This window comes from Scomber japonicus, chromosome 9 (genome assembly GCF_027409825.1).
Source record: "Scomber japonicus isolate fScoJap1 chromosome 9, fScoJap1.pri, whole genome shotgun sequence".
NCBI lineage: Eukaryota > Metazoa > Chordata > Actinopteri > Scombriformes > Scombridae > Scomber > Scomber japonicus.
The window spans coordinates 25,132,956-25,156,946 of record NC_070586.1 but is presented as its reverse complement, the minus strand read 5'-3'; the positions used below and the strand labels follow the sequence as shown (position 1 = coordinate 25,156,946).

At 38.2% G+C, this 23,991-nt stretch overlaps 4 protein-coding genes across 4 annotated transcripts; all 4 read left to right on the top strand.

The window, feature by feature from the left end:
- The first annotated feature begins 954 nt into the window (after positions 1–954).
- Positions 955–5,376, top strand: LOC128364944 (arrestin domain-containing protein 3-like). The gene is made up of 6 exons (XM_053325561.1): positions 955–1,210; positions 1,731–1,788; positions 1,977–2,124; positions 3,212–3,308; positions 4,305–4,561; positions 4,755–5,376. Exons 1-6 carry the CDS (start codon positions 955–957, stop codon positions 5,373–5,375), a joined length of 1,437 nt encoding a protein of 478 aa, XP_053181536.1. The 3' UTR covers position 5,376.
- Positions 5,377–6,672: 1,296 nt separating this feature from the next.
- Positions 6,673–9,602, top strand: LOC128364943 (arrestin domain-containing protein 2-like). The gene is made up of 6 exons (XM_053325560.1): positions 6,673–6,928; positions 7,222–7,279; positions 7,395–7,542; positions 8,606–8,702; positions 8,905–9,161; positions 9,387–9,602. Exons 1-6 carry the CDS (start codon positions 6,673–6,675, stop codon positions 9,468–9,470), a joined length of 900 nt encoding a protein of 299 aa, XP_053181535.1. The 3' UTR covers positions 9,471–9,602.
- A 3,112-nt stretch (positions 9,603–12,714) lies between these two features.
- LOC128365128 (arrestin domain-containing protein 2-like) lies at positions 12,715–16,288 on the top strand. Its single transcript, XM_053325769.1, has 6 exons — positions 12,715–12,998; positions 13,312–13,369; positions 13,470–13,611; positions 15,015–15,111; positions 15,340–15,596; positions 15,845–16,288. The coding sequence occupies exons 1-6, from the start codon at positions 12,743–12,745 to the stop codon at positions 16,253–16,255; spliced, it is 1,221 nt and encodes a 406-aa protein (XP_053181744.1). The 5' UTR covers positions 12,715–12,742; the 3' UTR covers positions 16,256–16,288.
- Positions 16,289–19,572: 3,284 nt separating this feature from the next.
- On the top strand, positions 19,573–22,132 carry LOC128364942 (arrestin domain-containing protein 3-like). Its single transcript, XM_053325558.1, has 6 exons — positions 19,573–19,828; positions 20,291–20,348; positions 20,458–20,605; positions 20,881–20,977; positions 21,215–21,471; positions 21,728–22,132. Exons 1-6 carry the CDS (start codon positions 19,573–19,575, stop codon positions 22,130–22,132), a joined length of 1,221 nt encoding a protein of 406 aa, XP_053181533.1.
- The last annotated feature ends 1,859 nt before the right edge of the window (positions 22,133–23,991 follow it).

Below are 23,991 nucleotides of genomic sequence, written 5' to 3'. Positions count from 1 at the left end.
CTGGTGTGGCTGATCAGTGGAAATGATAAAACATCCTACAGGGAGGAGGTTAAACACCTAGTGAACTGGTGTAAAGAAAACAATCTGGTGCTCAGCGTCCGTGGCATAAACGCTCTATGCTGTTGTTTAGGGCCACAACCACTAGTGGGAGCCACACGATCAGTGGGACTTTATATTTTGCCAGCTCTTCACATTGCAGTGCGGGATTTTTACATATAAATGATAAACCATAAACACCACAACTGTTTAAATGTGATATTTAAACAGTTGTGGTGTTTTAATTTTTCATAAATCACTTTTAAATCCAAATGAAGAAGAGAGGAGAGCCTCTGCTGTACAGGAGGGAGAGTGTGTGTGTTTCTGTCAGCAGCTGCTCTGAACATTTAGGAATGGCAGTGAAGGGCCAAAGAAGAGAAAACTGGACATGGAAAACTATCACAGTATAAAAATGTTGTTATTGTTTATTTAATCTGATTGAATGAGCTGACCCTTCCGACGTATTCTCGCTCGGGCCATCAGTTTTCGCGGCTCGAGGAAAGTTTTACAAACAGAGTCATAATTGACCTTGTTTGCAGTTAGAGGATGTCCTGGCAGCAGTTTTACAGTCCCTTTTATAATGGTGGTCTATGGAAAAATGCTTTTTTGGGCGTTGGGACTTTCCGCTGCAATATCACGATTGGCCACTGGGGAAAAGTGAGTGCCAGGCTGAGCGGCAGCTCCCCAGCTTTTACAATACAGCCATACCATAAGCCCCGTTTCCACTGCAGTTCGCCTACTCTGAGCCCTTCTCTCGTCTGGACGTTTGATGGCAGTAGAGGAGCAGACTTGCAAAAGGTGTGGCCTATGTCGCATATCAAAGACCCCAAGGAATAGCCCACAAACATACTGGCACTCACGTGATAACGTGAGATCAGGCAACGGGACCACTTCTCTCTCTGACTCTTAACCACCAAAATGCCTTCTATTCAAACTTTTGCTTTGACTTACGACGCGCTGAATGAGTACGGGACGTTTTCGGAGGGGGACACTATAACGGGAAAAGTAATACTGTCCTTAATAAAGGCAACATCAGTTCAAAGCTTCTTCATTAAAGCAAAAGGAGACGCTGATGTGCGCTGGACAAGAAAACATGGCGATCGCACTCACACGTACTCTGCAAACCGAAGATATTTTAAATTGAAGCAGATCATTATCCCAGAGAGCTCAAATGGTAGGCGGTAGACGTCTTGTGAGTTACCACAAACCATCATGCTGCAGGCAGTCTGTACCATTTCCTCTTTGGCTGTTGGTTCATGCTTTACTTTCCTGCTTGTCTCGTAATCTGTCGTCACATCACCGATATTAAGATATAGTAAAACATTCCAACATCACAGTATAACAATACATCTCGCATGCTAAACTTAACGTTATGCTCAAGTGAAATCTACTAACCCGTACTATTTTTATACATCAGTAGGTGGAGCTGGAGTTAAATATAACGAGGGTGTAGCCTAGTTTGGATAACAGTGCAAAGAGATAAGGCTTTACTAACTAACCAGAAATAATAGCTGTCACATCATTTCCTTTTTAAATGTACAGTGCTGAAATTAGTAGTGGAATAGAAAATGATCATTCTTACATTAAGTTCAAGTATCCTAAAATTGTATTAAAATATGTGAGTAAAAGTATTTAGTTGCTTTTCCACCACTGTGATCCTTGTCATTAATAGTAGTAACATCCTTGACTTGCAGAAACCGTAATTCCCAAAGGCAACCATGTCTATAATTTCCGCTTTCACATACCATCAGTGTAAGTAAGAAGACTATTTACCAGAACTTAAAATTTACACTTTAACGTTGTGATTCATATTAACAAAGACAACCAAATAGCCCACACATTATGTAAACACGTTCATTGAATTTAGAATACTGTTGTTAGTTTATTTCAGTTTACCAAGTATGATTGTGTAACATGAATCTGCTGAATGCCCATTACAGAAGTATGCCTTCATCCTTCAAGGGGAGACACGGGAAGATCATTTACTCGCTTGAAGCAAAGATGTCCAGGAGTTGGAAGATGAACCGTTCTGTCGAAAAAGAGATCAATTTTGTCTCCAAATCCATCCCAAACCTTCAATATCTGATGGTATGCAAGATATTTATTCATAGTAGCCTACACAAATCTCTGAGATGTCACTTGACAGCAACTGTATCCTTTCCAGAGTGTAGTGTATAGAGAGGACATTTTGTAATATGATATTATAGAAAGCAAAATACTTATGTGCAATGTAGTTCACTAGTTTTTCTCCCCTACTACTATCTAACCATGTACATAGTTTTAGTTGTATGCACTTAAGAGATTTTGCTCTGCCACCACTGCAGTACAATATAGATGATTTCTTTCTTTTTCACAGTTGTATTTCTTCATTCCATTTAGATCTCAGTTCTGGGGTCCAGGTATTAGACATAATCACACTTCATCTTACTGGAATGTTACATAGAATAGATATATGATTAACAGTATCAGCTCCAACTGTACCTTTCCTTTTATGACAATGCAATGAAATATCTGCTGTGAAGAAGGCTTTCTGGAGTTTGTGTTTGTGTTGCTCAGATGTTTTTAAATACTTATTTTTAAAACCTCAACAGCAATGTAAGAGTTGCAAGAAACAGTTAATCTGGATAAGCATTTTGTTATTATGTTATTAGTTATCTGTGTCAACCACCCCAGCCTCAGAATCCTAACATTGCTCAAAGGTTAAAGTGAAAGTGACATTGTCTTGCTTTGTGCCAGATCCTTTGTATGCATGTGGGTTTCTGTATTGCACTTCCTATTTTAGCTTAGCATGCTGCTTGGCTAATCAAGGGAGCATCTTAGAGTGGAGCCTGCAGTGCCAAGGAACACTGTAATTCCATTTGTTGCAGTAAATGGTTCATGTCTATGACGAGAGTTTTCCTGATTGAACTAAGAGCAATGTAATACATCACGCTTTCGATGCACACAGAATAGAAGGAAGTAGGATGAGTTCATTGTTGATTTGATGACAAAAGGAAAATATAGATAATTGCCAGCTTTATCTTTTAACAGACCTTACCATGGACAGTTTTCATGGGGACAATTTATTATGTAGAAAGAAGTAAGAGATTCGATGCAAAAGGTTGTGTAGAGATACACAGCCCTAATCCTGAGAAGCTTTTTTATGTAATTGTTTCATATGTTTATTACATTCTAGTCACATCAAGCTGGTTCAACACAGAAAGAGATGGGGCTTTTCTCAACAGGACAAGTGCAAATGGATGTCATTGTTGACAGGAGGGCTTATGCCCCAGGTATGAAATTATTCTTCAGACTTGGTCAGTTGAAGTCATGGTGGGAGATCTTCTGCAAAGAGCAGATGCTGGAAGCTATTTTTTGTCATATGCTAGTTGTTGTATCCAACATTTTAGTAAAGCATGTCATAATAATAATGGCCTCATAGTTCATGAATTGTCCTATCCAGCTGGTTACTTAATTACAAAATTGAATGCACCATATAGTCTCACTGCTGACATTTAGCAGGGGAAGCAAATGTGTAACTAGTAATATTATCAATGCTGCATTCCATTTAGATGTGTCCATTTCAGTGCTCTGCTATTGCACCTGCTGGTTTACTTTTGTGACATCCTTGCACATTTCATAACAACTGACTCATTATTAATAGTAACAACTACACCAGCTAGGACAACTTATAATGTTTGCAGGGATGGGTTTATTAATTACTTATTACTGAGGTGGTAATAAGTGATGGTGGTGTACCGAGGTGCCCCTCTCGTGTATGTTAACGGAGTGGACAAAATATTAGGAATATAATGCAACCTTATACACTACCAATGTATACATATATAACATACATATATATAAAGCGGAATTATCACCTTTTGGACAATGTCAACAACAACTGAATATGTATAAGCTTCATAAATGTAGAATTTATAGCAGAGCTGTTGTATTGGATTGCATTGAATTGCACAGATGTACCTAATAAAGAGGCCAGTGATTGTATAATGATTTCATATTTGAATATGATAGTCACAGTGTTATTACTTGACCTGGGTCATATAGTACTTTCATGCTTGGAGTAGCCTAATCCATGCATGGAGTTATAAATGAATGCTATTCACCACTTCAGCTCTACTGATACAACATGAGTAAATTGTGCCTCACAGGCATATAGTAAACTCTTTTTGTATACACTGTATTTTACACTCTGGAGAACATTGAATTGTATTATGTGGCCCTTTAATTAGAATGAGTTATTCATTAAAAATATGTTGTTTTTCTCACAGGAGAACCAGTTACGATTGTTGCAAAAGTCAAGAATTCCTCATCCAGAGACATGATACCCAAATTCAGTATAATCCAGGATGTGGTGTACCGTGCCAACAGCAGCAACAGACGTGACGACTTTGTTGTCCAGAAATTTGTTGGCGTCGGTATTAAACCCCATACACAGCAGGAGGTCAAGTGTGTATTAAGGATTCCCGGTGATCAGATGCAGACAATCCAGAATTGTGAAATTATCTCTGTGGAATACCATCTAAAGGTATGAAAAGACATCTCCATGGTAAAGCACATTAATCAGTAATCCTATAATGAATCTATTTTTTTTTTTTTTTTTAAATGTGTAAAACTGCCTCATAAATGTTGAATTGGTTGTGACTATTAGATGGTATCTTGCTATCCAGTTTCAACATCATGTGTTGATGACACAGTTTTTTCCCCCTTTTTTTTCTCAGGCGTCTTTGGACATTAGCTTTGCTTTTGATCCAGAGATCAGGTTCCCATTGGTCATTATTCCTCCTGACCTAGCTCCTAGCCGTCAGCCTGGTGTTTCCATGGGTCCCTACCCCCCTGTGGGGGGCCCAAGCAACAGCGACTTTCCCTCCTCTCCAGTGGCTGCTGGTTGCCATCCTGTTTCCCCACATTCAGGCAGTCACAGATGGCCAGGAGCCCAACGGTACTCAGTACCATCACGTGCTTACTCAGATCGGCAACAGGTGCATGCTGGTTCACCCAGAATGTACCCTGCTCAGCCCAACCATATGAGTGGGGGTTACAATAATCCAGTGCCACGGCAGGCTTCTCCATATGCATCCCCGTTTTCATCCGCATCATCTTCTCCTGTACTTCACCCACCGCCTTCTGCCCCAACTTTTCATCCACTCCCATCTGCTCCAGCAATTAACCCATCCCCTTCACTAACATTCAACACATCCCCAACTGCTCCGTCATACAACCTGCTGCCTTCTGCACCAATGATGAACACAGACTTCCTGTCTCAAAATGATGAAGCTCCACCAGCTTATTCACTTCTTTTCCCATCCTCTCCTATGAATAACTCTGATGCAAATCAATAGAATATAAGCCTTACAGTATTCTTCAATAGTGTCTTTGAACATTTTAAGGGTGAAAGTGTCATTTTGAAGTTACAGTAAATGCTTTGTGTGGGACGTTTGCATGTAAACATTTATATATGCCTACAAAAAGGGCTTTTGTGTCTATGTGAGTCACATGTAATTGGCTTTGTCCAGTTGCTAATGTAATAATTGAGACCTCAGTCATCAGGACACACTGTGTTTCCAGGAGCCTTCTTCAACTCAAGTGTCTGACCACTATTGGAACTTTTTTTCTCCAGTATTACAGTTTACATTTACCACACTCTTCTGTTCAGAGGCTAGTCAAAAGAAACTTGACAACATGTGGCCTACTATATCAAGAAAAAAAATGTTTTTTATGTTTTTTTAACTCTAACAATCAACTATTATGCCAAATATTTTACTGTACAGTGAGTATTACATACGTTCACTACACAATAAAACCTGAATAACAGATTGCTTTTTCTTCTGACTTTGAGATTTGAATAAGAGACTATAGATCAGACAAAGTTTCTATGCAAATATGTCAGTGTGAGTATGAACTCCTTGATTACTAGACTGCTGTTAAGTATAACCACTTCATTTGTGTTGTATGGTTTAACTACTAGATAGAAGTAGCACAACTCATTAAATAGAATGTCTTGGCTACTAATTTCATTCATTTGCTCTTTTGCATCTTGTAGCTACATCCATCATCTTCTCTATGCCTTTTAAACTTGCAAGCCACTTACACCTGTGAATTTTAATGCAATCCTACAAAACAACTATGCCATAAGTTGTACATTAGCGACGTTATAAGAAAAGGTGATAACTACGTTTGCCTCCGTCATATGGGCCTATTGTTAATGGGGTGGACAAAATGTTGGGAACACTTGAATGCCATGCACTCCAGGACACCACCACTAAGACTTAAGTGATAATTATCACCTTTCTCGTAATGTCAGTAAAAAGCTTAAAATGTATGAGTAGAATTTATGGCAGGGATGTTGGATTGCTAGGGTGTAGCTAATATAATGGCCGGTTAATGTAATCGCCCAAACAAATACACAATGTGTACACAATTGTCCAATGTGCGTAAATAATCATCTAATTGTCAACTAATAATCAACGTATTGTTAGTATCATTAATGTTTTCTATGCAGGACACACATTGAATGCAACAGTGTAAGATATGATGAGACGTTCAGGGGCGGTGTCTGGTATGTTTAAAAGAGGCGGGTATCTTTAGGAGGTCGCTATATGATGGAAGAGTGTAAATAGAGCATTCAGACGGAACACAATGTCCCCGATAAAGGAATTCAGCATATCTTATGAGGCTCTCAACAAACAGGACATCTTCACCAATGGGGATACTATCTCGGGCCAACTTACTTTAACTTTGTCAAAAGAGACTAAAGTTAAAAGCCTTGTAGTGAAAATTACAGGTGAAGGGTCCGTTCGCTGGGCACACGGGGTCGGAGATGACAGGAGGATCTACAGGGATCACAAGAGATACATCAAAGTCAAGGAATACCTGATCAAAGAAGATTCAAAAGGTAGAAAAAAGTGTGGTTCGTTGAATTAATTGCCTGCTCATCTTTTAGACGGTTTGTGGTTAGGATTAGTATCAGGATTAGTTTAGGTTATATGTTAAAATTGGCATGTAAGATATTTTATAGCTTACTAATGACATAGAGACACTGTTTTCTGGCTAACTTAAATGCAAAATAGTCTATTGTATATACTTTATTGTCAATGTCATTTTTTTGTTTTGTTTAAATAAATAAATAAAAACAATTACCCTTTTTTACCCACTTTTTAATTTATTTTTAATTTTAATTTTTTACAGACAATGTACTTCCTGAAGGAGTTCATCACTTACAGTTCAACATCCAAATCCCACAGGAGTAAGTGATGATTTCTAGAATCCAGCATTAGCACTATGTCAATGTATGCTTTTACTAATAAATGCATTTGTCGACTTGTTCTCTTTTCTACTCTTCTCTCTTCTTCTTTTCTCAGAGACCTACCATCATCCTTCAAGGGGAATCATGGAAAGATTGTCTACACGCTACAAGCAAAGTTGTCCAGGAAATGGCATATGGCTTCGACAGTAGAAAAAGAGCTCAATTTCGCTCCCAAATCCTTACTACAATCTGAAGAAGTGAGTGTAAGTGTATGATGACATATGTTATGGATTAACTAGAATTTTATTCCCATTTAATTCAATAATTGCAGTGGTTACAAAAGCAGACACACCCAAGCAAAACAGGTTGGATCACAATCAAAACGGATCATATAGAGATACATATACAGTCTGTCCTGAGGCTAAATGAGAGACAGGAAGTGTAGGATCAGATTACTGGCAAAGGCCACGAGTCTCTTAACACTTCGGCAGAAATGTGTGGAATGACAAAATCTGGAGATCCATATTAAACCAGGGGATGGGGAAAGAGAGATGGTTCTGAGAATGGAGGAGGAGAAGAGAGGGAAAGGGGGCAGGTAACACCATAACAAAGTTAGATGACTTTATAGACACTTCTTTGAAATTGCAACAATGAAGAGATACTTCTGAAGTGTGAAAGCAGTTGTATACAGTACAGTGTACACCACTGTGTGTGAGTGCCATTAAGTCTGCCATGTAAAACATTCTAACACACCAGTAATGTATTATACTTTAGAAACATTTTGCAGTATGGAGACAGCAGGAGGTAAGCTGAGAATTCACGCATTGAAATGTGTGATATGTTGAGAAAAAACACAAACCGTTTTTTTTTGTGTGGAGCAGATTCCACTGTAAAAGATAGAGTTGGCACTTGGCAGTGAACAGTGTTAAAAGTTTGGAAAGCTTTTTTTATCGCTAAACCCATCTCCAACCTGGCCCTGGAAGTTTCCTCTTGGGATTTTAAGCAGGAGGTAATGTGTGATGTGATACATGTTGAGAAAAAACACAAACCAGTCTTTTGTGTGTTGAGCAGATTCCACTGTAAAAAGTCAAGAGAACATTTACAATATTGCTAAACCCATCTCAAACCTGGCCCTGGAAGTTTCCTCTTGAGATTTTAAAGTGTTCACTTTTTATGGTGTCATTATGGATAAGGTTGACTTGATCCAAAAGTAAATAGCAAGATGAAAGTTTTTTCTTCAGAAATTTCAATTTCAGTCATAGGAGGAATTAAGTTTTAGAAAATATTTGTATGTTTGTAAATATTTGTTTGTATGATTTGTTCAAGGGTGCCCAGGCTGGTTCAGTCAGTAAAGATGTGAGGGTTTTCTCCAAAGGAGAGGTCCAGATGTCTGCCACCATTGACAGAAAAGCTTGCTCTCCAGGTAATGTCCCTCCACTTTACAAAATCCATTGTCCGTGTTAAGCATTAACTACAGTGTATTGTCAACTCATAACACATTTTATAGCTTTTTATATTTTTTGTTACTAATTCACATGAACGTCCTTTGTGTATTAGCATGATCACATCTCAAAATATTTTTTATGATGTAATATGATGACATGCAGATTTTCATTTCTTTATAGGTGAAACTGTGTCAATTGGTGCCAGAATCAACAACTCCTCTTCCAAAGAAGTGAAGGCCAAATTCAGTTTGGAGCAGAGGACAGTGTATCATGCCCGTGCCATCAGGAAAGTTGTCGAACTCAGTCTGTGCAAAATGGATGGGGACACAATCGGACCAAACTCAGAGGGAACTGCCTCCTGCCAGTTGATGATTCCTGAAGATATCGTCCATACTCTCCATAACTGTGAAATGATCTCAGTTACCTATACCATTAAGGTATGTAATAATGTAGTATTGACATTATGTTATGGTGGTAAAGTAATTGTAACTCATACATATTTGAAATCCAGCATAACAGCATCACAGCTTGTAAAGTCACAGTATTAAATGTTGTATAAATATAGGCACTATAAAACAGCATGATCAAGCCAGCAGGGCTATAATAAAAATTAATGACCAATTTGATTGAAATTATTTCATCTCAGCTTTCATGTTTTCTAGGTGTATGTGGACATCAGCTTTTCCATTGACCCTGAGGTGTTGTTTCCAGTGGTCGTTGTTCCTTCCTGCTTTTTGGCCCGCTAGCCTGATGGGGATTTTGGTCCCTATCCAGCTGCAGTGCAGTGATTTCCCTACTTCTCCTTTCCCAGGTTCGGGTTCTTAAGGATACCCAGCACCAGATCTCGCTCAACCTAGCAAGTAGCTTTAATAATCTGTTTCCACAGCAGTGAGCTCCATGGTTTTTCCAGTGCAGCCTCTGTTTTCCCACCTTCTGTCAGCAGTAGCAGACGACCTGATAGCAAAATCTAAACATAAAAAACAACACTAAATAATCATGAAGGATTGATGAGGATGAAGGCATTTGAGCACATTTATAATGAAGCTTAGTGGAAGTTCAGTCAGGAAAACTACTGTTTTGCATGCTCAGGTCTGGAGTTCTATTTCTCAAACTGCCATGCCGATCCACCACACAGCTCACTCATAATTTCCTTGCTGTCGATCATATTGGAGCTGTCTTTTTAACTGTGTTTTAACAATTAAAATCAGTAACAACTAGATCGATTCAGGTTATTTGTTGGAATGCCTGAGGCAATCTCAGCAGGAATGCTCAGTCTACAGCTTCCCTTCAATAACTGGACTGATGGTCATTTACACTTACTTACATCCTGAGCAATTGTATACAGTATAACTGGTGGTTGGTTGTTTTATGTTTTGTCTCACCATTATTTAGCTGCAATCTAATCACTCATTTCTGATCACTGCTGAGCCTGTTTGGTGCTCTCTTTTTCTAACTCGTGTCTGACCATTAGCCATCACTAGATGTGTTTTGCCTGTCTTTGTCTTGATGGTACACATATATACTTCAAACTAAAAAAAAAAGGCATGCTCATTATTTTTGTTGAATCTCTTAGATTATGTTGTGCTGTGATAAATTGGGGCCTGCTCCTTTCCTGCTTGACAAGTACATTTCTGACTATAAGCCATGGGTCTATTCATGTATGGTATACTTTTATATATAATCACTCAAGTTCTATTTTAAAATGTTAATTATGTCACATTCATCTTTTTAGCAGACATCCCATCTTTATTTAATCAATTGAGGCCTGTTCTTTTCCAACTGGTAACTTAGCAGCTGTCCAGGTCATTGCTGAACATCAGCCATTGCTGCTTTGGGCCTGAGTGTGCCATGGACTCCTCCGGTGCCAGTAATGAACTCTATTGAGCCAGGCTTCTCCCTTGTATACATACTGCAAAACAAGCTTAGTTTGCAGCTGCTAAGCTAACAATTACATTGGAAAGGATCACACATTGGCTTGATCAATCATGACTGAGTCTAAATGTTGACAAGATGAAAGGGTTTTTTTTTTCTTTCTCTGAAACCATAGTACAACCTCCTAATGCTGATATTCTCATCAGAGTGTAAACGATTGGCATACTCTCTGATTTTAAATATCTTGGTGTGACACTAGATCCAAATTTAAACTTTAAGAAACATGTTAAGAAAATGGTTAAAAACTTTTAGACATATTAGAAACTGTCTCTCTTTGCACGCAATGATTCTTTGCCATATGTCTTATTGTATTGCATGTTAGGGGTAGGCTGGAGAAACAGCCATAAGACCTCTTGAGTCCTTTAAATAACTCTTAAATAAATCCTTAAAACACTGGACAAAAAGCCAATGCATTCCCATCACTGTAGAGTACTGGAGAAATATAATTTAATTTTGAGAATTTTAAATTACTTTCACCCAACTCAGTGGGAAGCTCTACCTGATGACGCACATTTAAAACCAAATTAAAAAGTCTGCAAAAAGCTTCTCAGCTCTGTAACCATTGATTCTACATTATATATGATGGTAGATTTTGTGTAGTTTTGTATTTTGCATGAGTCCTGGGTGTTTTTGTGCTGTTAAATGTTTAAATATTGATTTACTGAAGGAACTGCAGGTGAAAATGAGCTATAAGCTAACTGTGGTAGAGCACATCAAATGGTAAGATTTATGTTGAACATTGTACATTGTTCCTAATAAACAAATACCATACGCATTTCCAACTGTCAGGTCATTCTGATCCATCACACAGCTCACTCGTGATTTCCTTGCTGTCATTCCCCTGGGCATCAATTAAGATGTCAGCTGTTCACATCACTTCTAACCAATAGCACAGTCACACACCTTCATTGTCAGCCTAACTTGCAGTCTTTTTAATCAATGCCCAGTCTTTGCAGATTTTATCAGTGCATCACTTCAATAATATCATAGGCCTGTTCAGTCACAGCAGAAGTCATCATCCACCACCACCAGTCTCTGGACTTCATGGGGGATTTATCTTGCTACTGCTCAAAAGTCCCTCAATTTAAAATCTCCATGTAGCGTCTAAGCAGCAAAGACTTTTGACAACACTTAATAATAAACAACTCTTTTTACTTCATTCAATCGTCTCTCCTGATTGGAATTTATTTGTAAGTTATGTAACTGAAGCTCAATTCTGAAATTGTGCATCTATTTAACAACTTTCACAGTCATGGAAAAATATTTAATGTACAGTGTGTGTAATGATAGAAAATGACCTTTCTATAACCCACATAAATTATATTGTGGGAAATTATTAAGATGATAGTTATTTTCTTTGTTCATTAATTGCTGTCCTTTAGATTCATTCTAAGTGTAAGAATAAAGTTTACAGGGGTGAAAACCAACTGATGCAGTTTTAAATTATAAACTAAACCTCAAATTTGTTACAGAGAATAACATACCATACCAGTGTCAGCGCCAGGTAAAAAGGGAACATCTTATTCAGAGGAGTGGAGCATGTGAGAAATGCAGAAGTCGGTGGCAGCGGTGGAGGTTATGTGCAGGCAAAGAAAAACTATACAGGACAGACAAACTTCATTAAACAAAGGATCCATTATGACTGGACTGAAAACCAGGACTTAAATACAAACTGAATTTATGAAACAACAAGGAACAGGTGGCAATACACAAGAGCAGACTGGGGGCTGATTGGCTGCAGAAGACATACGGAGCAGGGCAGGTCTAGGGAGACTGAATGCAGGGCAAAAATGAAGGGAAGAGCGGGCTGGGAGAAATAAAAACAATGTATAATCTGCGTAAAAGTAGAATTTATGTTTATTGTTCAGGCATACGTTAAGTGGCTGTTTTGCTCAACAGCGTTGCGCACTATAAGCTGCGCAACAGTATGTTGTCATACATGTTTTCTACGCACGACACTCAGTAAAGTTAACAAGTTTTTATGAGGGATTCACTCTCAGGGGCGGTGCCCGGATACGAGGCAGATATCTATCTTTCCGATGTGTGTATATGTTGGAAGTGTGTAAACAGCAGTAGACGGAACAAAATGTCCCCGATAAAGGATCTAACTCTGACATATGAAGCTCTCAACAAACAGGACGTCTTCACGAGTGGGGATACAGTCACAGGTCTGGTTACTTTCATTTTGACTAAAGAAACCAAATTTAAAAGCCTTGTAGTGAAAATTACAGGTGAAGGATCCGTTCACTGGACGCACGGGGTCGGAGATGACAGGAGAACCTACAGGGATCACAGGAGATACATCAGAGTCAAGGAATACCTGATCAAAGAAGATTCAAAAGGTAGAAAAAAGATCTTTTAGACGCTGTTTGTGGTTAGGAGAAAGTATTGATGTTCAAAATAGTGGGATTAGTTTAGTGTAGATATATAGCGAGACTATTTTACAGCTTACTAATAACCTAGAGACACTGTTTGCTGACATACTTTATAGCTAAGTAGGATGTTTATACTTTATTGCAACCTCATTGACATTGTTTTTCTTTTGGTAAACAACCTCAAAACTAGAAGGTATATATATTTGGACAGTGTTGAACTACCATTGTTCTCTAGAGGAAAGTGACAATAACCCTTTTTACCCATTTTTTTGTTTTCCAGACAATGAACTTTCCAAAGGGGATCATCGCTTTAAATTCAGCCTCAAATTCCCACAGCAGTAAGTGATGATTACAGGCATCTGGCATTAATACCATGTCATTGTATGCTTTTACTAATAAATTCATTTGTGCACTGGTTTTCTCTTCTTCTTTTCTCAGAGACCTACCATCATCCTTCAAAGGGCTTTATGGAAAGATCGTCTACACCCTGGAGGCAAAGTTGTCCAGGAAATGGCATATGGCTTCCAGGGAAGTAAAAGAGCTCAAGTTCGCTCCCAAGTCCCTACTACAACCTGTGATGGTAAGTATATAAAGACATGTGCTATGATTTTAATATCATTTTATTTCCACTTAACTTCTAAATGCACACTCAAGCAAAACTGGTTGGACTAGTTATATTGCAGTTATTATGCAACAGCAATTAATTAGACAACAGAAACTTTGTTCCAAATGTAGACACAGCCAGCAAAACCGGTTGGACTACAGTCACAGTAATTTATTGTCAATAATCCATCTTACTGTTGACAAGGATATCCAACAATGCAAACAAACCTGAAAGGGCTGCACAGGTTTCAAACAAACATAAGGTAAAACAGACCATATACAGGTTCACATATACAGTGTATCCTGAGGCTAAATGAGGTAATGAAGGACAGGAGTGTATGGAAATGCATTGGAAATGACATGCAGAGAGGCCACAAGACTCTGAAGGTGTCTGGCAGAAAGGTAGGGAATGACAAGGAAAAGAGAGGGAAAGGGAGCAGGTGACAACATGACAAAGTTAGATGGCTTTAGAGACACTTGTTTGAAATTACAGAAATGAAGAGATATATCTTAAGTGTGAAAGTAGTTGTATACAGTGCAGTGTACACCACGAAAGAGTGCCATTAAGTCTGCTATGTAAAAATCTCTAACATACCAACACAGTGTGTTATACTTTAAAACAATTTAAAGTATGGAGACAGCAGGAGGTAATGTGTGATGTGATACATGTTGAGAAAAAACACAAACCAGTCTTTTGTGTGTTGAGCAGATTCCACTGTAAAAAGTCAAGAGAACATTTACAATATTGCTAAACACATCTCAAACCTGGCCCTGGAAGTTTCCTCTTGGGATTTTAAAGTGTTCACTTTTTATGGTGTCATTATGGACACAGTTGGCTTAAGCCCAAAGTAAACAGCAAAACAAAAGCTTCTCTTCAGAGATTTGAATTTCAGCCATATGAACAATTAAGTTAAAAAGAAATTAGTATAAAATGTTTGTTTGTATGATTTGTTCAAGGGTGCCCTGGCTGGTTCAGGCAGTAAAGATGCTTGTAATGTGTGATATGTTGAGAAAAAACAACAAACTAGTTTTTTGTGTGTGGAGCGGATCCCACTGTAAAAGATAGAGTTGGCACTTGGCAGTGAACAGTGTTAAAAGTTTGGAAAGCTTTTTTATTGTTTGTTTGTTTCTCGTCAGAGAGTCAAGAGAACATTTGCAATATTGTTAAACCCATCTCCAACCTGGCCCTGGAAGTTTCCTCTTGGGATTTTAAAGTGTTCACTTTTTATGGTGTCATTATGGATAAGGTTGACCTGATCCAAAAGTAAACAGCAAGATGAAAGCTTTTTCTTCAGAAATTTGAATTTCAGTCCTATGAAGAATTAAGTTTTAGAAAATATTTGTATGTTTGTAAATGTTTGTTTGTATGATTTGTTCAAGGGTGCCCAGGCTGGTTCAGTCAGTAAAGATGTGGGGGTTTTCTCCAAAGGAGAGGTCCAGATGTCTGCCACCATTGACAGAAAAACTTGCTCTCCAGGTAAAGTCCCTCCAGTTTACTAATAACAAAACCCAGTGTCCCTGTACAACAGTGTATTAAAAAACCTATGTATTAAATGTTTAGTTACTGATTCACAGGAAATTCTTCTTCTTCTTCTTCTCCTTCTTCTTCTTATTGTTATTAGCATTAGTCTTATTATCACATTTAAAATAATTGTTTGTGATGTATTATGATGACATACAGATTTTATGGTTATTTTCTTTACAGGTGAAACTGTGTTTATTAGTGCCAAAATCAACAACTCCTCTTCCAAAGAAGTGAAGGCCAAATTCAGTTTGGAGCAGAGGATAGTGTATCACGCCCGTGTCTCCAGGAAAGTTGTCGGGCACAGTCTGTGCAAAATGTCTGGGGACACAATCGGACCAAACTCAGAGGGAACTGCCTCCTGCCAGTTGATGATTCCTCATGACATTGTCCATACTCTCCATAACTGTGAAATGATCTCAGTTACCTATACCATTAAGGTATGTAATAATGTAGTTATATTATGGTGGTAACTGTAGCTCATACATATTTTAAATCACACAATCATTAGAAATGTAAAAGTACATAACAGCACAACAGCTTGTAAGCATAGACACTATAATACAGCATGATCAAGCCCACAGGGCCAGAATAAAATTCATGTCAAATTCATCAATTATTCTGGCAGTTTGATTGAAATGATTTCTGATGTGGATAGAGTTTACATCTCAGCTTTCCTGTTTTCTAGGTGTATGTGGACGTCAGTTTTTCCATCGACCCTGAGGTGTTGTTTCCAGTGGTCATTGCTCCTTCCTGCTTTCTAACCCATCAGCCTCATGGGGGTTTTGGTCCCTATCCAGCTGCGGCTGTTGGGGCCCCAGGCTACAGTGACTTCCCTGCCCCTGCGTTCCCTGTTGGACCGTATCCTGTACCTTCAGGTTCGGGTGCTTATGGATACCCAGCACCAGGTCCCAGTCAACATGCAAACATAGCAAGTGGCTATAATAATCCATTTCCACCGCAGTCAGATCCATATGGATTTTCAAATGCAGCGTACCCTCCCCCCTCAGTGCAGTATCAGGCCCCTACTGCCCCAACTGTGCTTCAACATGGAGAACAACCTCCATCCTACATGTCTGTTTTCCCACCTCAGCAGTAGCAGTGGAACTGATAGCAAAACCTAAACATCAAAAACAACACTAAATAATCATGAAGGAGTTCAGTCAGGAAAACTATTGTTTTTCATGCTCAGGGCTAGACTTTTATTTCTCAAACCCTCTGTCATTCTGATCCATCACACTTTACCCATAATGTCTTTGCTGTCATTCCCCTGGGCATTAGCACAGTCACACACCTTGATTGTCTGCCTAACTTGCAGTCTTTTTAATCACTGCCCAGTCTATATTGCAGCTGTCTTTTTAACTGTGTTTTGACAACTAAAATATTTTTCAGATTCATTCAGGTTATTTCTTAGAATGCATGAAGCAATCTCAGGAGCCATGCAAGTTCTACAGCTTCAATAACCAAACTGATGGTCATTTTACACTTGCGTAGATCCAATTACCCACGGCTAATTGTAATCTCTAAGAAGTTTATGACGTCTCTTTATGGTTAATTGAGACCTCTGTTATTCCTGTTTGGTAAGTAAGCATATATAGCACATATTAGGAAGTGCTATCTTTATTTAAATAGCTTTTACTATTTTTCAGGTCACTGCTGATCTCTTTTGCACCGATCAGTTATTGCTGAATTCTACGTTTTCAATATCTTATTATGAATGAAACTTTATTAATTCTCTCAGAGAAAATAGTTAATTTCAGAGTTAGATGTGACCTGTAGTGGTAATACTCACATGGTGTGTAGAATTGCTCCCAAAAAATAAAAAAATGCGCTATGCTCATCATTGTGTTTAATCTCTTAGCATTTATGCAGGTTTGTTTCTTTCTGGGAGAATATTGGGCTGTGTTTCCCACTTTATTTTGGTGGATTTATCTTGCTGCTGCTCAGGACTGATGTCCCTAAATTTAAAATCTCCCTGTGGAGTCTAAGCACTAAAGACTTTTTTCACTTATATAAATATATTTGACTTGACTGGACTTAGTCATCAATGTCATCTGTATAATAAACAACTATTTTTACTTCATTCACTCGTGTCTCTTGATTGAAAAGTATTTGTAAGCTATGTAACTGAAGCTGAATTCTGAAATTGAGCTTCTGTTCAATAACTTTCACTGTCATGGAAAAATATTTAATTACAGTGTGTTATGATGAAATTACCTTTCAATATCCCACATTAATTACATTGTTGTGAGAAATGATTAAAATGATAAATAGTTATTTTCTTTGTTCATTAATTGATGGCAGTGCCTTAAGTTTAAATTTGAGTGTAAGAATAAAGTTGACAGATGTGATAAAAGCCCACTGATGCAATTTTGAACTGTAAACAAAACCATAGATGATACCATACGAGTTACAGGTGAAAAATGAACTTTTTGTTTAGTGGAGTGGAGTATGTGGACCCAAATGCAGGAGTTGGGCAGTAGCAGGAACTGAAGAATAATCTTTGATGGAGGTGCAGGCAAAGCAAAACTGAACAGGACAGAATAAAACTACACTTCACTAACCCTAACCCTGTATAGGCGCACCTTGGATTTGCATATGATTATAGGTGTGTAAAAGGCCATCCACAATAAGAATGATAACTATAACAATAACTTTATCTTTAAACATAATGATGTGAGCGTCCACACTTATGAACTATACGTCCTATAAACAGCTGTCGAGCACGCGCTGCGAGCTCCAGCTGTTTCGGCGTCTAATGAAAATAGATGATGATGCTGTTTGCTATACAGAACAATGATTGTGTGTTGATCAGAAGTATTTGGGGACACTAGTTGCTGTGATGTTTCAGTATTTACAGACCAAACTGTATACACACTGTATTAAAGTTAGTGTTATTTTAAATTAATTAATTGAAACTCATAGCCTAATCAGGACAATTAACCATAAACCCTACACACTGTTTTAGGTGTAAAGTGTGTGTTTTGATTGTGTTTCAAATAAAAGTAAACTGAAAAGTTTGAGAGTATAAACGTATGTGTTTATAAATGAATATCTACTGGTACAGTCAAAAGTAGTCTTGAATAGAAAAGCGTTTTCCCCAGCATGAGACCCCCCAAAATAGACTGCGACTTATACACAAGTTTTACGGTAAATACAAACTGAATTTATGAAACAACAAGGAACAGGTGGCAAGACGCAAGAGCAGACTGTGAGCTGATTGGCTGGGGAAGACACGTGGAACAGGGCAGGGCTAGTAAGACTGAATGCTGTGCTGAAATGAAGGGAAGAGCAGGCTGGGGAAAAACAAGAAAATGCTGCCTTGGGCTGAGGACAATAAAAAACATAATTTCAATCATAATACAATTTCCACAAAACAGTCATGCACAATCCTCTACATCTCCAACCCAGGATCTTTTTCCAAAAACTAGAAACATTTCTGTTGACAAACAAGAACCATATCTGTCAAGCAGAATATCTTGCACATAAAGGCTGCATGAACATACATTAAAAGATTGCTGCTCAGAGTTTTAGTTCACTTTTACAGTTTCAACGAGAGTATTAATTAGGATAATCCTTAACTAGAATCTGCAACCTCTCATCTGTACTTCCCCTCTCAGTCCTGTCATGAATAGGTAGAACAGCCAGAGGGCATGTGGTAGACTGCCTACAGGTACATAAAGCCAGGCTGGGACATGACCAGGACACTTCTGTTTTTGTTGGCTGTAAAATCAAATGTTTCCACCTTATGTAGGCTATATGTATCATATTGGCAAAATATTAGAAACACTTTTCAATATAATGCACCCTAGTACACCACCACCACCACCACCACCACTCACTACTACCTCAGTAATAAACATGAAGGAGAATTATCACCTTTCTAATACACAAAAACTAACAATGTATAATCTTTGTAAAAGTAGAATTTATGGCAGAGCTTTTATATTATTGCATTAGATTGTTCAGGCAAACCTAATGAAGTGGCTGTTTAGCGCAACAGTACAGTATTTTGTCATAAATGTTTTCTATGCACAACATAAAATGAAGGTAACAGTAGGTTCTTCACTTTTAAAGCTAATTTATATTATTATTATTATTATTATTATTATTATTATTATTATTATATTTAATGCTCAATTCTAGCATTTTATGTATGTCTTTCTATTTTTCTGTACTTTGTTTTTATTATGGGGCGCGGGGGGGGGGGGGGGGGGGGGGGGTTATTGTATGTTTTAATGTTTCTGTTTTATGTAAAGCACATTGAGTTTCCATTGTGTATGAAATGCGCTATATAAATAAAACTGCCTTGCCTTGCCTTCACTGACTTCACTTTCAGGGGCGGTGCCGGATACGTTAAGTCTACCTGTTTCTCTCTTTGCTGTAAATGTGCAAACAGAGCGTTAAGACTTAGAAATGTCCCCGATTAAGGATTTTACTCTAATTTATGAAGCGCTTAACAAGGAGGATGTTTTCACCAATGGGGACACTGTCACTGGTGTATTTACTTTCACTTTGACAAAAGAAACCGAAGTGAAAAGCCTTCTCGTGAAACTCAAAGGTGACGCAAATGTTCACTGGTCGGAAGGAAGCGGAGATAGGAGGAGAACCCACAGGGATCACAGGAGATACTTTAAAGTCAAGGAATACTTTATTAAAGAAGATGCAAAAGGTAGAAAAAAAGGAAATGCCGTTCGTTGAATGAATTGCCTGCTCATCTTTTAGACGCTGTTTGTAGTTAGGAGAAAGTATTGATGTTCAAAATATTGGGATTGAGCATAGCTATTTGTTAAAGTGGATATGTAGTGAGACTATTTTACAGCTTACCAATAGGCGGACCGCGGACCGGATCCGGACCCAGACGCCGTCCTATCCGGACTCGGACCTGTAACTGATTAAATATCGAGGATTGTTACATTTTGTTGAGATGGTCAACTCTTGAATTGGTGTGAATGCTCCTTTATAAATAGAGCTCTCACTCACTTTCTCTATATAGGCCTACAAAGTACAGTGATTGAACTCAATGATGGCTCTGTCCTCAGTGATTTGTCAAAATCAGTTGACCTTTGTGAACTAACATTGTTCTCTACAGGAAAGAGACGTTTATACCTTTTTTTTACCCACTTTTTTACAGACAATGTACTTTCCGAAGGGCATCATCGCTTTGAATTCAGCCTCCAGATCCCACAGCAGTAAGTGATGATTTCAAGCATCTGGCATTAGTACTATGTCATTGTATGCTTTTAAATGCATTTGTGGACTGGTTCTCTATTTTACCTTTCTCTCTTCATCTTTTCTCAGAGACATGCCATCATCCTTCAAGGGGATTCATGGAAAGATCGTCTACAAGCTACAAGCAAAGTTGTCCAGGAAATGGCATATGGCTTCTGGAGTAGAAAAAGAGCTCAAATTTGCCTCTAAGTCCTTACTACAACCTGGACAAATGAAAGTAAGGGTAGAATGACATATGTTATCAATTTAATAGAAATTTAGTTCCACTTAACTTCCCGTGTTAAGTATTATATTCTCCTCTTCTCTTGAGATTCTATAAGGTTGAAGTTCACTGTTTATGGTGTTAGTTATGGACAAGGTTGGCTAAATTCAAAAGTAAACAGCAAGACGAAAGCTTTTTCTTCAGAAATTTGAATTTCAGTCCTATGAAGAATTAAGTTGATGTTGATGAGTTGATGAGTATAAAATATTTGTTTGTATGATTTGTTCAAGTGTCCCCAGGCTGGTTCAGTCAGTAAAGATGTGGGGGTTTTCTCCAAAGGAGAGGTCCAGATGTCTGCCACCATGAACAGAAAAGCTTGCTCTCCAGGTAATGTCCCTCCAGTTTACTTATAACAAAACCCAGTGTAAAACATTAACTACAATGTATTGTCAATTTATGTCACATTTTTATAGCCCTTTTTACATTTGTCATTGCTGATTCACATGAAAGTCCTTTTTTAGTATTATTATAGGATGATTATCACATCTCAAATAAGTTTATATAAGATTTTTTTTTGTGATGTATTATGATGACATACAGATTTTGTGATGATTTTCTTTATAGGTGAAACTGTGTCTATTAGTGCCAAAATCAACAACTCCTCTTCCAAAAAAGTGAAGGCCAAATTCAGTTTGGAGCAGAGGATAGTGTACCGTGCCCATGCCTCCAGAAGAGTTGTCGGGCACAGTCTGTGCAAAATGTCTGGGGACACAATCGGACCGAGCTCAGAGGGAACTGCCTCCTGCCAGCTGAAGATTCCTGAAGATATTGTCCTTACTCTCCATAACTGTGAAATTATCTCAGTTACCTATACCATTAAGGTATGTAATAATGTAGTATTGACATTATATTATGGTGGTAACTGTAGCTCATACATATTTTAAATCACACAATCATTAGAAATATAAAAGTACATAACAGCACAACAGCTTGTAAACATAGACACTATAATACAGCATGATCAAACCCACAGGGCCAGAATAAAATTCATGTCAAATTCATCAATTATTCTGGCAGTTTGATTGAAATGATTTCTGATGTGGATAGAGTTTACATCTCAGCTTTCCTGTTTTCTAGGTGTATGTGGACATCAGCTTTTCCATCGACCCTGAGGTGGTGTTTCCAGTGGCCATTGTTCCATCCCGCTTTTTAACCCAGCAGCCTGATGCAGATTTTGGTCCCTATCCAGCTGCGGCTGTTGGGGCCCCAGGCTACAGTGACTTCCCTGCCCCTGCGTTCCCTGTTGGACCATATCCTGTACCTCCACCTGCTTATGGATACCCAGCACCAGGTCCCAGTCAACATGCAAACATAGCAAGTGGCTATAATAATCCATTTCCACCGCAGTCAGCTCCATATGGTTTTTCAAGTGCAGCGTACCCTCCACCCTCAGTGCAGCATCAGGCCCCTACTGCCCCAACTGTGCTTCAACATGGAGAAGAGCCTCCATCCTACATGTCTATTTTCCCACCTCAGCAGTAGCAGTGGAACTGATAGCAAAACCTAAACATCAAAAACAACACTAAAATAATCATGTTGATAATGGTAAACGCATTTAAGAACATTTATAATGAAGCTTAGTGGAAGTCAGGAAAACTTCTGTTTTGCATGCTCAGGTCCGTTTTATTTCTCAAACCCTCTGTCATTCTGGTCCATCACACAGCATAATTTCCATGATGTCATTCCCCTGGGCATCAAGTAAGACATCAGCTGTTCACATCACCTGGTCATATCTAAAAAATAGCACCATGACACACCAAACACTGTTCATGCTGCAGCTGTCTTTTTCAAAATGTTATAAAGGTTATGTATGTAGAAATTAGAATTTCCTTCTCAGTAGCGACCTCACCTGTGGACATTATGCTTGTATGCTCATGCATGTGTTTGTAGTGCAAGGCTATTGCAGGTTAAGTCCCCCCTGCCACTCCTCTACGCTCACTGGAGTCATCTGTTACACTGTAGCTGCTGACTAGTGATAGTGAATCTGCACCGCCCAACCTGTGTTAATTACTTTTTTCTAGTAGGCCCAGTGAGCTTTGGCCAGGTAGAAATGAATTGAGGCCAAGGAGCAGTGCACTGTGACTAAAGAACAACACGCTGCAGTGTTGTGAAATTTGTGTTTATTACCCCTATCGACAGGAAAAAAGAAAAGGGGTAAGTTATGTTATGCTTTTTTTCTGGAGCTTGTTTTCTGTCCCTCTGCTGAGGAAATAATGTTTTAGATGTGTGTAGGATAATTTGATTGATCAACACTACACCTACCATTCAATTGGATGGGGGATTTTGACAGGGTTGTTGCAAAAAAAAAAAAAAAAATCAGAGAGCAGAGAAGAAATCTGAGTTTAAGTGTGCAGAAGAAACTTGAGCTGAAGAACTGAAGTTGTAGCACAGGAAATCTGTGCAAGCAACAATATATCTGACAGTAACAGAGCAAATTCAAGCACAAACAGAGGCTACTAAATATAAAATCAATAAAGCAAAAAAAAAAAAAACGCATGGGGGCAGACTTGAGAAACAGCCGTAAGACCTCTTGAGTCCTTTAAGTAACTCTAAATAAATCCTTAAAACACTGGACAAAAAGCCAATGCATTCCCATCACTGTAGATACTGGAGAAATATAATTTACTGAGTTTTGAGAATTTTAAATTACCTTCAAATTCAGGCCTGGTTTATAAAATTTGAAGTGTTTTGGCCCCTCCTCCACTACATGACTTTGTCTATACTTGCTCAGTAAATTCTCTTAGATTCTCCAGAATATTATTATAATAATAAATAATATTATATTATCTATTGTACTATACCATTACGTCACACTACATTTGGGCAGTCAGCATTCTCTGTGAAAGTCACAACTCAGTGGGAAGCTCTACCTGATGACGTGAGGAGCTTCATCAGCACATTTAAAACCAAATTAAAAAGTCTGCAAAAAAGCTTCTCAGCTCTGTAACCACTGATTCTATATTATATATGATGGGAGAAATGTTTTAATATTGATTTACTGAAGGGACTGCAGGTGAAAATGATCTATAAACTAATTGTCGTACAGCACATCAAATGGTAAGATTTATGTTTAACACTATACATGGTCCCAATGAACAAATTACTAACATACACATTTCCAACTGTCAGGTCATTGCTGATCACAGTCATTACTGGTTATGCTCAAATTTTTTAGCTGGCAAGTCATGATGACAATTAACGATTACAAGTATGTTTTTGTCTATTTACAGATGCATATATACTAGCTCTAGAATTTTGCAGTGTCATGCTCATTTTCATGTTTAGCAGATTATGACATCTCTGCATGATAAATTGAGACCTGTTTTATTCTTGTTTGGTAA